Source organism: Pelophylax lessonae (genome assembly GCF_965119305.1).
Source record: "Pelophylax lessonae genome assembly, chromosome: 2".
NCBI classification, from domain to species: Eukaryota; Metazoa; Chordata; class Amphibia; order Anura; family Ranidae; genus Pelophylax; species Pelophylax lessonae.
In genome coordinates, this window is record NC_138769.1 from 170,374,391 (window position 1) to 170,389,722 (window position 15,332).

Genomic DNA, 15,332 nt, shown 5'->3' on the forward strand with positions numbered 1-15,332 from the left:
CAAGTATAGAATCAATTAACATCATGTGTTTTTAATATTGTATAAATGGCAGTTGACAATGATATATAAATACAGTACAATGAGGGTAAAAGGGGTATGTATATATAAGGTTTGGTAAAAAACTGTAACAACATAAATAAACATTCAAGGAGGTACTACAAGACATTCATGTATGCCAGGTGAAACTTGTGGGTATATTGTTTGCCTCATAGGCTCGACGCGTTTCATGAATTACATTTTTCACTTCCTCAGGAGCAGGCATGGTAATGGCATCTAAAAATATATACACATATAAATGTGATATTACATTAAATAGAGGAATGTTTTGTAAAATTAGCGCAAGAAACTGAAGCTTACACATGAGTATGGAATGTCAGTCAGGTCATGGAATCGCCCGGAATTGAGTCCCCAATGGGAACTGAGAAAGCGGCCTCCACAAACACAGCCAAGGCGCAAGATCTATGGTGTGGTAAAGAAATCAGGAAGAGGTATTGAAGGGCTCGATTTGGTAATAGCATGACACTGTACAAAGAGATATAAATATGCATATATGCATAAATCAAGCCAGTGATCCATACATAAAATTCATAAGCATAGAATGGTAAAGAAAGATGAGCCCAAACCATATGAAAAAAGAAGAATCCAAGTCAGAATGCCAAAGTGTTGAGGTAGAAGTATGTGACTGTATGGACATACCAAAGCAGAGAGAGAAAAAGGGTGAGACATGCATGAAAAGTGTTTGAACTATAAAGACCAGTGACATCCCTAAAACATCAAAGAAAACAGTGCTAAAAAATGAAAAGTAGAGTGAGAATCACAATTGTTAGGGAAGGAGAGTCCCAAGGGTGAAAATGCTAAAAAATGTGCCTACGCTGGGACCGGGCGGGAGGCAGCTCTCAGCGTCACAAAGCAGTTCAGTACGGAGGGAGTCCATCGGGCAAGCCGGTGTTGCCCAAGACGGTCTCCCTCAAATGAACGCTGATGGAGTCACGTGCAGGGACGCCAACAAGCGTGTGACGTAATGCCCTGCACGGAGAGATGTGACGCCGATGCGTCGCGGCCACGGCCGAAGATCCCGCCCCCACCACGGCATCTGGCCGGAGGGGGGGAGAGAAGGACGGACGCGGACGGGGCGCATCGCAGTTCCCAAAAGGGACCACACGGGAGACACACAACCCAATGACATGGGTGAAAAAAGTAAAACAATGAGAACCAGTATTAAACATACAAAATCAATATACAATACCCAATGCATATGTAATTCGTATATATGGTGCCAATTTGGGATAATACATAATTATATTACAATGATAAAACCACTGGTTTCACATCTCCATCCCTGGATCAATATTATTAAAGGGAAAAGGGAGGAAAACATGGGGGGGAAAAAGGGAAGGGAAGAAGGGAAGGGGGGAGGGAAGGGACAAATGAAGGACAAAGGAAAGGTATAAGCATTTTTAAATCTGTTCCCATCAACAAATCCCCCCCACCCAAAAAAAGCAAAAAAAATGCAATAGCAAATCGCGGTAAAAAAAAAAAACAGTGGAAAACACAGCAAAAAGCACTACAAAAAAACTCAAAAGTAACATGCATAGGTGTGAATCGACCCTGAGGCTGACCATACATGTTCAATTACCTTGTACAATTTTCCTTTAGATTTACCAAAAACAATATAATAGGCAAAAACGAAAAAACTTTCAACTGTATCCAATTAAGCAGGCCCTTGCATTTCAAATTTTAAGGTAAATCTAAAAGAAAATTGTACAAGAAAATTAAACATATATGGCCAGCCTTAGGGAGGAATTTAAAATTGTGACTGGTCCCGTCAACACCTGCGCACACACTATATCCAGTAATGTTTAAACCTTTCATATCACTTAGAAATTTTGATTATAAGATATTAAACAAACAAATAAAGAAACTAGTAAAGCAGCGTGTCATAAAGCAAAAGCTTATTGGTATAAAAGGGAATGAAAAGGCGGCGCTCTAATATGAACTCAAACCAAAAAAATATATAAATGAAACACTGTGCTCAAAAAAGTCCCAATATTAGTGAAAATGAACCAGAAGAGTGTTCAAACTCCCCTACGACCATGCACAAGCTGCTCACCAGAAATATTTGACCATGGCAAAGTTCCATGAACCTCTGGTTACGTCCCGTTTTCTTAATCCAGATCCTCAGGATGTATTATGAGTAGAGAAGAGAGGTAGGCTTTTCATAGTGTAGCAAATCAGACTATTTATTAAAAATGTTTAAAATATACTTACAAAAGACGAATGTTTGCGAGCAAATAGAAGAAACCAGGGAACACCATTCAGAATTCCACCTGCGTTCCAGGAAGCGGAAGTGGCGTGTCATGTCTTAGAATGCAGGTGGGACGCGGAACGGCGTCCCCTGGTTTCCTCTATTTGCTTGGAAACATTCGTCTTTTGTAAGTATATTTTAAAAGTTTTTAATAAATAAATTCCTTTTCGGGAGGAATTTCACTACGTTTTTGAAACCTATGGCGGAACATTTCATGCTCTCACTGTTGCCCGAGGAAGAGTTCCAAAGTGACCTCAAAACATCACTTTCTTTTGGTGGCAATAAAAGTGTCCTGTTGTTTGTTTGAACATGGCTTGCTGGTAATATCTTGGGTTAGTGTATATTTAGTAGCCTACACACAGTGACACTAAACAATATTCTTATACTCAAAAAATAATCCATACACATCCACTACTTAAAAGCCCTAAAATCTATGATCCATTAACCCCTAGCTGCCTAGGGCAATTTTGAAATTTTTCACATGCATGTTAAAATCAGCATTTTGTTGCTAGAAAATGACTTAAAACCCCAAACATTATAGAATTTCTGAAAGTGGGGGCCCTAGAGAATAAAATGGTTGCATTAAATTTACGCAGCCATTTATCAATCAAATATACTCTCAAATGAATTTTAGTGGACACAAACACAGTATAACATTCATTTTGTGATAACTTATCAAAGATAATGTTGTACCAAGTAAATAGATACCGAAGAACATGTCAAGATTTAAAATTGCGTACTTATTCTGTTATTCTACACCCAAAAGGCGATCACTGTGTGCTGGAAGCAGACCTCGCCTCCCACGATACCCTTATGGATGCGTTTGGTAAACTCTAACCCGCCCATGTATCACGCTACCAATAGGGGGTGTCCTCGTAAATTCCGGAAAATTTAGTCATACTGGTAAGACGATAACTCTACTGCTGTAACAGTGACAGATCATACAGTGTAGAGGTATAGCTAAATTGTTGTCTATGTTATTTATTGGTTAAAATGGTCCCATATCTGCTCTCAAATATCAAACCTTGCATTCCAAAAGCATCTCCCCCCCTCCCTCTTGGGATTTTGGTTGGTAGTGTATTAGTTTTCTTTTTGTTTTTATTTTCCTAATGTGGACCACTAGGTCCTACCCCTGCATAGATAACAATTGCACTGGATTTGTGATTTTCACGAAAAATAAAAAATAAAAACAGATTTAAAAAAATAAAATAAAATTGTGCACGTCTGTGAAATGGTGACAAACCATGATACCTTAAATTGTCCATAGGTGGCACTTTAACCACTTGCCGACCGCCGCACGACTATCTACGTCGGCGGTCAGCCCCTCACAGGCAAAGTGACGTAGGGCTACGTCACTAGCTTGTGAGGGTCTAGGGAGCGAGCGCGCGCCCCCGGAGGCGCGCTCCCGCTCCCGAGTGGTCACGGACCCCCCCGCGCGTGTGACCGGCGGACCCGATGTCCGCCGGCCACTCTGCGATCGGCGGGGGAGAGGGAGAAAGTCAGGCAGCTTGTGTAAACAAGCTGCCTGTCATTCTCCTCGCTGTATGAGAGCTGATCACATGGATCTACTATGTAGATCCGTTGATCACTCTGCATACAGCTGAAGCCCCAGCCAATCACAGTTAGAATCACGCCCCTAGGGACACACACAGCCCCTCCCTCTCAAATAAAGTTAACCCCTTCACTACCAGTGTATTTTTACAGTAACAGTGCATATGTATAGCACTGATTACTGTAGAAATGTCACTGGTAACCCCAAAAGTGTCAAAAATGTCAGTCAAGGGTCCGATCTGTCCGCCGCAATGTCGCAGTACCGCAAAAAAAATCGCAGATCGCCGCCATTACGCGTTAAAAAAAAAAACAACAAAAATGACAAAAATCTTTCCCTTAGTTAGTAAACGCAATAACTTTTGCGCAAACCAATCAAAATACGCTTTTTGCGATTTTTTTTACCAAACATAGGTAGCATAAAACAAATTGGCCGAAAATTTTAAAAAATTTTGATTTTTACATTTTTTTTGGGGGAATTTCATATAAAAAAAAGGGAAAAATATTGCTATTTTTGCAAAATGGACGCTCTTTTTTTGTTTATAGCGCGTGATCAAAAAATCGCACAGGTGATCAAATACCGCCAAAAGAAAGCTCTGTTTGTGGGAAAAAAAGGACGCCAAATTCGTTTAGGTACAGCGTCGCACGACCGCGCAATTCTCCGTTAAAGTCACGCAGTGCCGAATCGCAAAATACCCCCTGGTCGGAATGGGGGTAAAATCTTCCGGGGCTTAAGTGGTTAAAAGCCTTTGCAGCAGGGCGGGCCCAAGACATTGTGCTTCCTGGGTCCAATAATAAAATGCTGCCCCCCCCCCAAAAAAAACAACCCCAACAAAAGGCCTTGCACATCCATTATTTTACATAAATATAACATTTTGATAATATTATATATACTGTTATCTTCTTCCATAACTCACCACTGGACCGGTCCACCAAACACCCACTGTCTGTCCTCAGTCCTTCTATCACTACTGTGTCTGCCACCACCCTAGAAGATCCAGCCTGCCCTGCGTGAGACTGAGTGTGCTGAAGTCTGATGTCATTGTACACACCACGAGCACGTGAGGGATGTTCCCCAGAGGAGACGCTCAGCCTCCTCATACTCATCAGGTTGCACTACGGGTGGCAGCAAGAGATGGGGAAATGCCGCCCGTAACGCAAACTGATGACACACAAAACTGCTGGAAAACAAATCTTGGGAGCCAATTTGCTGCCCCTCTCCAAGTTCTGCCTGAGTCCAATGGACCTAGCGGGACCAATTATAGGGCCGGCCCTGCTTTGCAGGTTATCAGTGTAGATTTAATATGCCCCTAGAATTAGGCCTATGCACACTGGACGTTATAAAAATGCCAGTATCATTAGCTTTAGAATGGCGCATTAAAAACTTGAGTTTTGCAGCATTTTTGCATTAGTGTTTTGCAGCATTTGTGTTTTTTAGCAAAACTGTACTACCACAGAAGCTTGAGACTCAAAAACACTCCAACACCAGATAGCCGTGTTTTACAGCACTTTTAAGCATAAGAGCATTTTTTAGCTGAAAAACTCTTCTTCAAACGCCGTAGATCTGTTTTTTTTTCCAGCCTGAAAATGCCCCTGTGCATGAGACCTTAGTGCTCTTGCTTTGGCGTTTACGGCTATACCTCACATAAGTGGTGCAATAACTGTTTGCTGGACCTATGCGTGCATTTGCATGTTGTGACAGGTACTCTTTATAGAGACAACAGGGTCTAATAAACTCCTAATGCCTCCCCTGCCCTTCAAAGCTGTTGTTTAAACACAGATTATGGTTGATCAGCTGCATTGTTGGCTGTAACATCCAAGAAATGATAGCTCTGAGACTGGAAGGGACAAAATCCTTGTCGCTTCTATGATTATTCATCACAGAGGAGATAGGGGAATGGATGTTTCTCCATCTCCTCTGTGGGTCCAGAAATGACTGTGGGGAGGGGGGTTCTTCCTCTTCCCAGCAGTATAAAAGGTATTGTTTGGATGTACATACATACAAACAAATCCTGGCGCTGTAGGACAGATGTTCAGGGGTCCCAAAGTGAAATGGGGTGGACGGATTGTAGCCAAAATGCCAAGAGTCATGTCAGGGTTGCAGCCTACCCAAAGCCCAGATCCTGACTGAGAAGCAAACCATACAACAAATAGATGGGTATACTGGCGCTCCCAAAAACGATGACAATGGGCACTTGGAAATCACTTGTCTTGAGTGATCATAATGTCAAGTTTATTAAAATCACTAAAAATCACTTGAAAAACTTTAAAATGATGAAATCCACTGTGGATAGCAGAAAGTCTCCAACAATGAGGCAATACCTTGAGGGAGGACCCGGAGATTGGGTGAAGAAGCCTGTCCAGGTGAAGAGCCTTGAAGATGGAAACACTCAGGGGCAGGAAGAGAGGAGGAGGAGAGGAAGGGGGGGGGGGGAGGGGAGAGAACCTCAACTCCCGCAATACAATCCAGTAGCGAGGATGTTCGGCAGCACCACGGTGTCCACTCCTACCATCAAGCGGCTGAGGCGGCGCTGGAGAATGACGTCACAGGTCGCCAGCAGCTGACTCATGGGGATACATTCAACGGACCGTGCTTGGCCTCGTTCCCGTGGGGACTGATGCAAAAGGCAGCCTCACTGAACCGGGCGCAGCACACAACAGTGTGAGCTGCCTGACAGTGGGGGGAACGTTAGTAGCCACAAAAAAAGGAGGATGACATGTTTCGGGCCATGTCCTTCTTCAGATCCATTGTTTGGATGTACAGCTGCCTGGTTCACTTTTACCTGACATCTAATCACTGGCTGAAAAAAGCAACACCAGGATCATGGTTGCAGCTGCATCCTGTTTTATCCACTTGCTGTCCAGGATGTTTATAAATGTACACTGGCCTGCAAGAGGTTAAATAGTTTCTTACTGTGATTTTCTGCCTCCTTGTATGTAAAAGATTATATAGTGTCACCCAATCATACAAAGGGGTTTATTGAATCTAAAAAGTTCCACTTTGCAATAAGGAAAGACAGAAGACAAAAAGGGGGATTGGTATTGCGTGATAACAAACAGTCATTTTGACCTGGTGGAACATGGGGTTTTAGTGTTTAGATCCACTCACTTTCTAGTCCCTACAACCCTTATTGTGATCATCACCTCCTCCTCTACTTATATAATTTAGATCTAGAACCTAAAAGAATAGTTGTCCAATATGACCTCAGTATTAAAAAAAAAAATGTCAGGATATTGATGAACATAAGCTATATCAGAGGCATCAGAGATCCTAGTCCTAAAGGGACTTTGTTTTAACCAACATAATGGCCATCACAGCCACAGAAGAGCAAATAAATAACTCCCTTTGTGTTGCAATTGTGTGGAATTGTGTGGAAATAAGTTCCTCATTATTATATAAGTGGACCATAATGCCCACTTTGATATATCTGCACAGAACTTCACCAAATGTATTAAACAAGCACCTGCTGATTTACCCATTGACCTTCACATATTGATTTCTGGAAGGTAACTAGGTCTACAAAAGTTAGGTTCTTTTTGTCCCCCCATCATTGCAAAGTGAAAATGATCCTCCTGGTAGGAAGATTTTGTTAAGCGAATGTCATCTATGTACCTGTACCATGACAAACTGTGGCAAAGATACATTGACAAGTCATCTGTACTGAAAATATCCTGCTTCTAGCCCCCTGAACTACTACTACTACTAATATTACAGTAGTTCAGAAACATCTTAGCATGTTAATTGACTCAACTAAGAAGAATATTTATCTATAATTTCATATCCAGAGACAGAAGCCATATCATCTTCAACATATAGAACATATAGATCTTGTAACATTTGAAGCAATTGGGGTGTATCGCGAACATATGAGAGTAGAGTAATCTGTTGTTTGGTGAAATAATCCACATATTGACTGACCTTTTAGTTAGTGTTCCACGTCCCAAAATAATTGAAGTGATCAGTAAGGGTCCTATGCACCTTAGGCAAGGCATAGAATGTCGGTAGAGCCAGAGTAGTAACTCAAAAATAAGAAGCTATCTTACATTATGCAGTTTCTAATGTACACTATGAGAAGCAATTTCAGTACAGAATAGGAGAGCCTGTACAACTGTCCAAGACTGAAGGTAAGGCTGGAATTCAACGTTAAGTTTATATGTATGGGGAACATTGGGGCACTGAATTGTGCAGGATAGAAAATCAATAAAAGTTTGCAGAAAGAGAAAGCTATTTGATGAACAGATTTTAGCCTCTGTATGTTACTTTAGGAGTCTGCAACCATGTCAAATACCCATCCATCACAAAATACTGTTTACTGTAAGCATACTCACATTACATTTAAACAAAAAAAAAATATTTCAAAGAGTTAACAAATAACAAAAATTACAGAAACTATATTTATACTTACCTGAGCCCAATGACAATCCAGCGCTGTGCATGAGCCTGGCTTTGTCTCTCCTCCCTGGGCAGATTGATAGCAGAGGAAGCCATTGGCTCCCTCTCCTGTCAATCAACTCCAGTGACAAGGAAGCAGGCAGCAGGGCTGAGTCCTGCTGTCTGTGTCAATGGAAGCAGTAGTGGGTCTCAGGAGAGGGCCCCTGCGAGTGCCCCCATGGGAATAGGCTTCCTATTTGGAGGCACCAACAAGAGGGGAGCAGCCAGGAGCACTGGCGGTGGACCGGAGAAGAGGAGGACCGGGGTCTACAGGTAAGTATAGACATATTGGTTATTTTTTTTTAAAGAAAAATTCCTTTACAGCTACTTTAAAGAGAATCAATCACTACTGGACTTTGCATTAATTTTAAGAGGCACTTTTAATTCATCATAGTTGTGCAGGCTTTCTTTTTTTATGAATTTTAGGATAATGAGCTCCCCAGAAACATGGTTTTATTACCCATTGATCTTGCCAGTGGATCCCATTTGGGTTAAACATTGTTTCCTTTGATTTCTTTTTATTTGCCTCTAACTTAAAGTTTATGTTAATCCAAATATTTTTTGTTTTTCAATTTTGGATAGAGTGAGGAAGGATTAAAACTGGTCAGGTTTTTTTGCTATCCAAAGCACCATTAGGGATATTTCTCTTCACTTCCTGTCCTGTTGGACGTTTCATCAACCAAGGAGTAAGAGAAGATCTGCAACACAGACACAGACAGAATTATAAATCTGTTAGGGGTTGTTAACATTATACTATGCCACTAAAGAAAAGCATTTTTATTTCTATCTGTGTTGCTGCTGCAGATTTACCCTAATTTCCTGTCTAGCAAAACATTATCAGCAGGAGAAGAAGTGAGTGTAAATCTCTGAAAACCTGAAAGGGGATCTAGCCCTTCCCCACCAAAACTAAGAAAATGCATTTTGGTTGGACACACACTAAAGTCCACTGAAATCTACATGTCTATCTAAGAATACTCTGTCCAGAAGAAGACTGCTGTGCAATTTCATTGTGGAACGAAGCAGATTGTCACCCTGTTAAGCAAAGTAATAAAGTGATTAATCTAGTGTTATTGGGGATTCATTCTGTGTCTTTGAGCTCCAGAGTGTGAATACCTCTATCAAATAATAGAACCCTGTATTTAGGAAAAAGTTAACAGGGCGTTTTTTTAACTCACTAGCTGAGATAGTGTGTTTTATCATCATGGGATAGAGCAGTTCACAGGGCAGCAAATGTCAGACCTCAAAGAGCCTCTTAGCTCACACAAAAATGTAAATGACATTTTTTAGATTAAAATAAGAAACTAGCTAGAATAAATATTAAAAGACATAAAAATCTAGCAGTTACTTGAGTCCAATGAGTTTTAGGAAAGATATAGCTAGCTTGAAGAAACAAATACAACACAGCCTTGACAACAGACTGGTGAGAAGTAAAATTTACATATCAGACAGAAAAAAAATTGAGCTAAATAATGCATAAAATATTTGTGTAATGTAGTGCTGCTCAGTAAACGCTCATTTGAGAGACACAGCTAACAAGAAATGATTCAATTTTAATAGCCCTTGAACTTGCATTTTAAACTAATTCACTTCTGTTTTTTTAGCTGTAAAATATTTACTCAAGCCTAAAGACCAGCAATATACATATTAGTGGAAAAAGGATTGTTACTGTGATGGCTCTGGAGGTGTATTATGAATGGGCCTGGTGCAAGTAACAAGCCCTGTACTCCTCCACACCCTTAAAGCAGAGTTCCGGCCTCAAAATCAAAAAAATAGATTTTGGGCCATCCGCTTGCTGAGGGCAACCTGAAAGAGAAATGGATAGTGCCGATTTTTTTTTGGGTCACTTACCTTATTATAAAAGAAAATATACTCACCTTTCTTCCACTTCCTCCCTCTGCGGCCGCGGCCTGCGCCGTCACTTCCAGTTTGCGATGATTCCCGGGAGCTGAACGTCATCGCTCCCAGGAATCAATGCGCCTGCACCGGCCCTGCTTGTTACTTTCGGTGCAGGCGCGGCATTCACTGCTAAACAGCTTCTGGGCATGCCCAGAAGCTGTTCAGGGATGCCGCACAGACGTGACTCAGACGTCACGGAAGAGGACACGAAGAGGGATCCAGCAGTCCCCTAGGGGGCAGTTCTACACATGTTTAACAGTAAACCCCCCTATTGCTGCAGGAGAAAATCTACAGCCATTGACTGCCCACTATAATGCAGCAAGGGGGAGACATAATCCTATAGCCAGGTGGAATGGCAGGTAGCAGCAAAATTTTAGTTGCCCTCCCATCCTCAAATAAGAAGCATAAAAAAAAAAGAAAAAAAATGACAGGCAAGCCCTAAAAGAGGTGTAGAGGTGTTGCTGCATGAAGGGAATAGGTGGCAAGCATTAGTGATGTGACCTCCTCCTCCTATCCCTCTTCCACCTTCAACTCCACCTCCTCTTCCCCCTAATTCTAATACTCCTCTTGGTCCTGCTTCTATGAGTTTATGGTAATAAGGTAACAAAGGGCTGTTTTTATTTTCACCCCACCCGTAGCCTATCATCCAGGAGGCCTGCTGTTTTATTTTTTACCCCTTTGCAGAGGTGACCAAAAAGGTGAGCTGAAATGAGGCAGAGATTAAAGTAGAAGTTCAGCCTAAAACTGAATTCTGTATATCTGCTTGCATCCACCATCTAAGACTAACCTAGCAAGCCCTGTAAAGATAAAATCGCTACACATACCTTTTCTGAAAATGTTCCAGTCCGGGCCTACGCTGAGCTGTCAGTGGTGGCTTCTGTGTAGGTGGGTGCAGAGGGCATAGCCGACAACTAAAGTCCCATAGTAACTCTATGGTTGACATCACTCCCCAATAATTCCACAGCTGTTGTCGGCTGTATCCTTCACAGAGCTTCTGCCGCTGGAGACCGGATCAGCTTCAGAAAAGGTATATATAGCGATTTCTTCATTACAAGGCTAGAAAGCTTAGCCTTATATTGTGGATACCAGTACATTTACAGATTTTAGTTTTAGGGTGAACTCCTACTTTAATGATACAATTCATTAATGATAACATTCACTACAACTCCTCTCATATTTAGCACAAAGTACCTGGCCTGGGGATTCCAACATTAACATATTCCCACCCCATCTTGTTTTACATTATTAACACATTTATAAAAGTTTTTTTTTTTTTAATTTTAGTTTTATGTTTTTCCATGTGTTGTCACTCTGCCTTAAGCAAGAGTGCCTATTAAATTTAGTGCTGCCTGACATTACCCAGCTAGCGCATATTTGATACAGTAGATGGCACTGTTGTCCTTGGTTTACCTTATTCCAGCCTGATGGCCTACTCCTGCCTACTTGCAGTGCATACTAGAACATTTTGGCATAAAGCTGTGGGGCTCCATATAAGAAAGAAAAACATTAACACAATTAAAACCCTTTTAAGACTAAAGGGAATATATTTATCAAGCCTACACTTTCCATAAAGAAACAATGTCCGTATTAGCGGTGCTCTTATAGAAGCAATATACCTCCTGTGCCTTTAAGAGTCCTTTGCAACTCCTTATGGGTGTCAGTGATGATAAACATTTAAAAAGTCCAAAATAAAATCCACTGGACCCGTCACCACACCAAGACCTCTCCCTTAGGTAATGAACACTCACCAGAGCTAAGATATACCAAGCCTTTGATTAATCATCCATAGGATTGTGAAGACACCTCTCCGCCAACACGCCTCTCCTTACTACATTGGTTCCCATATGAAAATAAATGGACTTATAGCTTGATCCAGTAACCATTTATTAGCAAAAAAACCCAAAGCCCCCCCAGGTTAAATTCACTTACATAAACTATTAAAAGATATGGCATGTCATAAAAGGATAACAGATAGCAGCAGTGAGATCGACGTGCACTAGCAGCACACTGCTCACGGTGATCCCAGGTGACACAAACGATCGGTTATCAAGGTAGCCACGTGATCACGGAACATAGTTACATAATTCAAAGATCTTGTCTTAATTCCATTTGCTTCATCTCTTCTTTATGTGAAAATTATGTGAAAATTGATCAAAAGGTAATACATAGTGTAGTACGCTCCAATACTTATACCACAAACTGACTTAAAGGATAATTTCCCCCTTAGTAACATGCTACACCCATATTTAGGGTGTAATATGTTCCTAAACTAGCAGCTCCTGCAACCGCCTGATCCCCCGTTGTGGAAAATGTAGCCATGCTGGGCTCTGCTCACAGGTCATTCATTCACAGAGTTCTGTGAATGGGAGAACTACAACTACCGTCAGCCATTGTGGCTGACAGTTTGTAGTTCTCAATGAACTAACAGGGTGCTGATGAGAGCTCTAGGTAGTTCATTGGATCTTCCTGTCATTCAGTAATGCCTGCCCATACTAGGTACTGGCAGGCAGCTACACTGACAGTTTGCAGGAGCCTGAGATTGCACCTGTGATCTGATCATGAGTGCAATGCTTTTTAGGCTTCTGATAAATTAAGATTTTTTTTTTACCTACAAAAAGATGTGCATTTATTATTATTATTTTTTTTTTTAAAAGGTGAACCTATCCTTTAAACTGTGCTCACATTTAAGTGAATAACATGTGCCACATACCCAGTGCTCCTCTTTGCAAACCACTTTCCTCTTGTTCATCTACTCTTACCCCAAAAAGATTTAAATCTTGCTCAAAACAAATCTCTCCAAATTCTTCAGAACAATGTACTCATTCATTCATGAGTCATGACCAAACTGAAAAAAATTATAAAATCATTATAATAGTGTGATATCTTTTTAAACAATATTCACATTCCAAAAAAATATGCTTACATTTGAACATATGTTATAATGCCGAGCAAAATCACCCAAAGTGATATGCATGTATCCACCATGTGTGTACCATAACACCCCCTTAAGACAATGCACCTTACCATACTGTCAAGTTCACCAAACTAAGTGCCGGTTCACACTTATGCGCTTGTACTGCGAATGCGATGCGTTCTAAATAGTCTCCAATCGCATGCATTTACAAAATACATTGAATTCGTGACGGTCGTTCACATCTATGCGTTGCGATCCAGATGCAAATGTGATGCGATGATAAAAAGGGTCTTGTGCGAGTTTACAGCGTTGCGTTGCGAATTTAGTCTCCATAGACATCAATGTAAATCGGTCTGGACTCGCATTATCAGTTCAGATATGTGCGAATTCTTTTGTGCGAATTCTTATTTTTTGTTTGATTTTCCCCTCAGCTCCACCCCTCCTGAGCTTAATTAACATAATCAATGCAATCAAATTTTCATTACAATCGCGCTGGTACTATTGAAAAACATAAGGTAAACTCGCACTGCAAATTCGCATTGCAAGCGCAAGCGCATAAGTGTGAACCGGCACTAAAGGGCTCTATACAGTATATACGCATTCAGTTCAATCCAATTACCACTTTCTGTTCCCCCTTCAATGTCATCTACAAATTAGTAAGGCAGAAACCTTGTAAAATAGTTAAAGGAGGGCCATAGTGTGGTCATTTCAAGCATTAAATCATTTATTACTCCTCTATATGCTTACAACCAGATATAGCATGTAAGCTATATGCATGTACTCTATATGCATGTATGCATATAGATGAGCTAATAAATGGAATTAATGCTTGGAATTACTACACTACGTCCCTTCTTTAAAGCGGAGTTCCACCATCAAAATGAACTTTTCCCCGTCCGCTTGCTCTAAATTACCTGAAAAACAATTGGATAATTAAAATTTGTTTTTTAATTCACTTACCTTGTTTTTTAAAGAAAATATACTTACCCTCCTTCCTCTTCCTCCCTCTGCGGACATGGCCGCTGATGTCACTTCCTCCTTGAATTGACTCCTGGGAGATGAACGTCATCGATCCCAGGAATCAATGCGCCTGCGTCGGCCCTGATCGTCACTTCTGGTTCAGGCGCATCATTCCCTGCTGAACAGCAGGAGGGGGAGTCTCCACAGTTAGGACACGTACGTGTCTAACCCTTCTGTACTCTATTCAAAACGAACAGAAAAAAAAAATGTAAATATTCTTTCAGCATTCTTTCTGCAGCAGACAGCATTTCATTATACCCAAACTGTCCATTGAGAGTTGATTTGTGAATCAGAAATAAATATATCCTAATAAATAATTGCAAGTTGATTTTTTTTTCTAACATCTAGTTAAAAAGTCAGGACAAAATAAAATGCTTAATTGCTCAGAATTGTATTAACAAAATACAAAAGTAATGTCCTTTATATAATAATATTAACTTTATTACATATTTTTCTTTGTCTAGAGCAATCCACAAGATTTACCACATGAAGAGAAAAAGCAGCTACCGGGGGCCGTGAAACTTCCCGGACCTGCAGTCAATCTATCAGAAATTCAGAACGTTAGAAGTGAACTTAAATTTGTACCAAGAGCAGAGGAGCAGTAGTGTTCAATGCAAAGGTGAGATTAATAGTATATTTAAAATTCATGTATTTATGGAGTATAAAAAGGACATTTGAGGTTTGGAGGGGGTTCAGAGGCAAGCAACTAAATAATAAAAAGGATGACAAATTTTACTTACAGTGAGAGATTAGAAACTTTGGATATCTACATTTCATAAAAATACAAGAGATTTTGGAGCCAACTTAAAGTTAAACTCTACTCTTGTAGTGGGACTCCTCCTGCGACTGATGAAGCTCCAAAGAGAAGCTGCTTTGGAGGACCAGGTGCACAGAGTGGAGGGAGGTAAAACTGCATGTTGCCACTTATGGACTGGAAGGTTTTACCCCCTTAATGACCAAGCCATTTTTTTTGCGATATGGCACTGTGTTATTTTAACTGACAATTGCGCAGTGAGGTGACGCTGTACCCTAATAAAATTGATGCCTTTTTCCCCCAAATAGAGCTTTCTTTTGGTGGTATTTGATCACCTCTGCGGGTTTTATTTTTTGCGCTATAAACAAAAAAGGGTGACAATTTTGAAAAAATAAAAAACAATATTTTTTTGTACTTTCTGCTATTGACCATTTAAGCCCCAGAGGATTTTCCTGGTCAAAGA

At 40.7% G+C, this 15,332-nt stretch overlaps 1 protein-coding gene across 1 annotated transcript in view; it reads left to right on the forward strand.

Moving 5' to 3' along the window:
• The window catches only part of SMPX (small muscle protein X-linked), a 103,703-nt gene extending 88,969 nt beyond the window's left edge, over positions 1 to 14,734 (forward strand). The window contains exon 4 of the mRNA XM_082248569.1: positions 14,580 to 14,734. Coding sequence (XP_082104695.1) covers positions 14,580 to 14,720 — 141 coding nt within the window. The 3' untranslated portion in view covers positions 14,721 to 14,734. The remainder of the gene's footprint in view (positions 1 to 14,579) is intronic.
• The last annotated feature ends 598 nt before the right edge of the window (positions 14,735 to 15,332 follow it).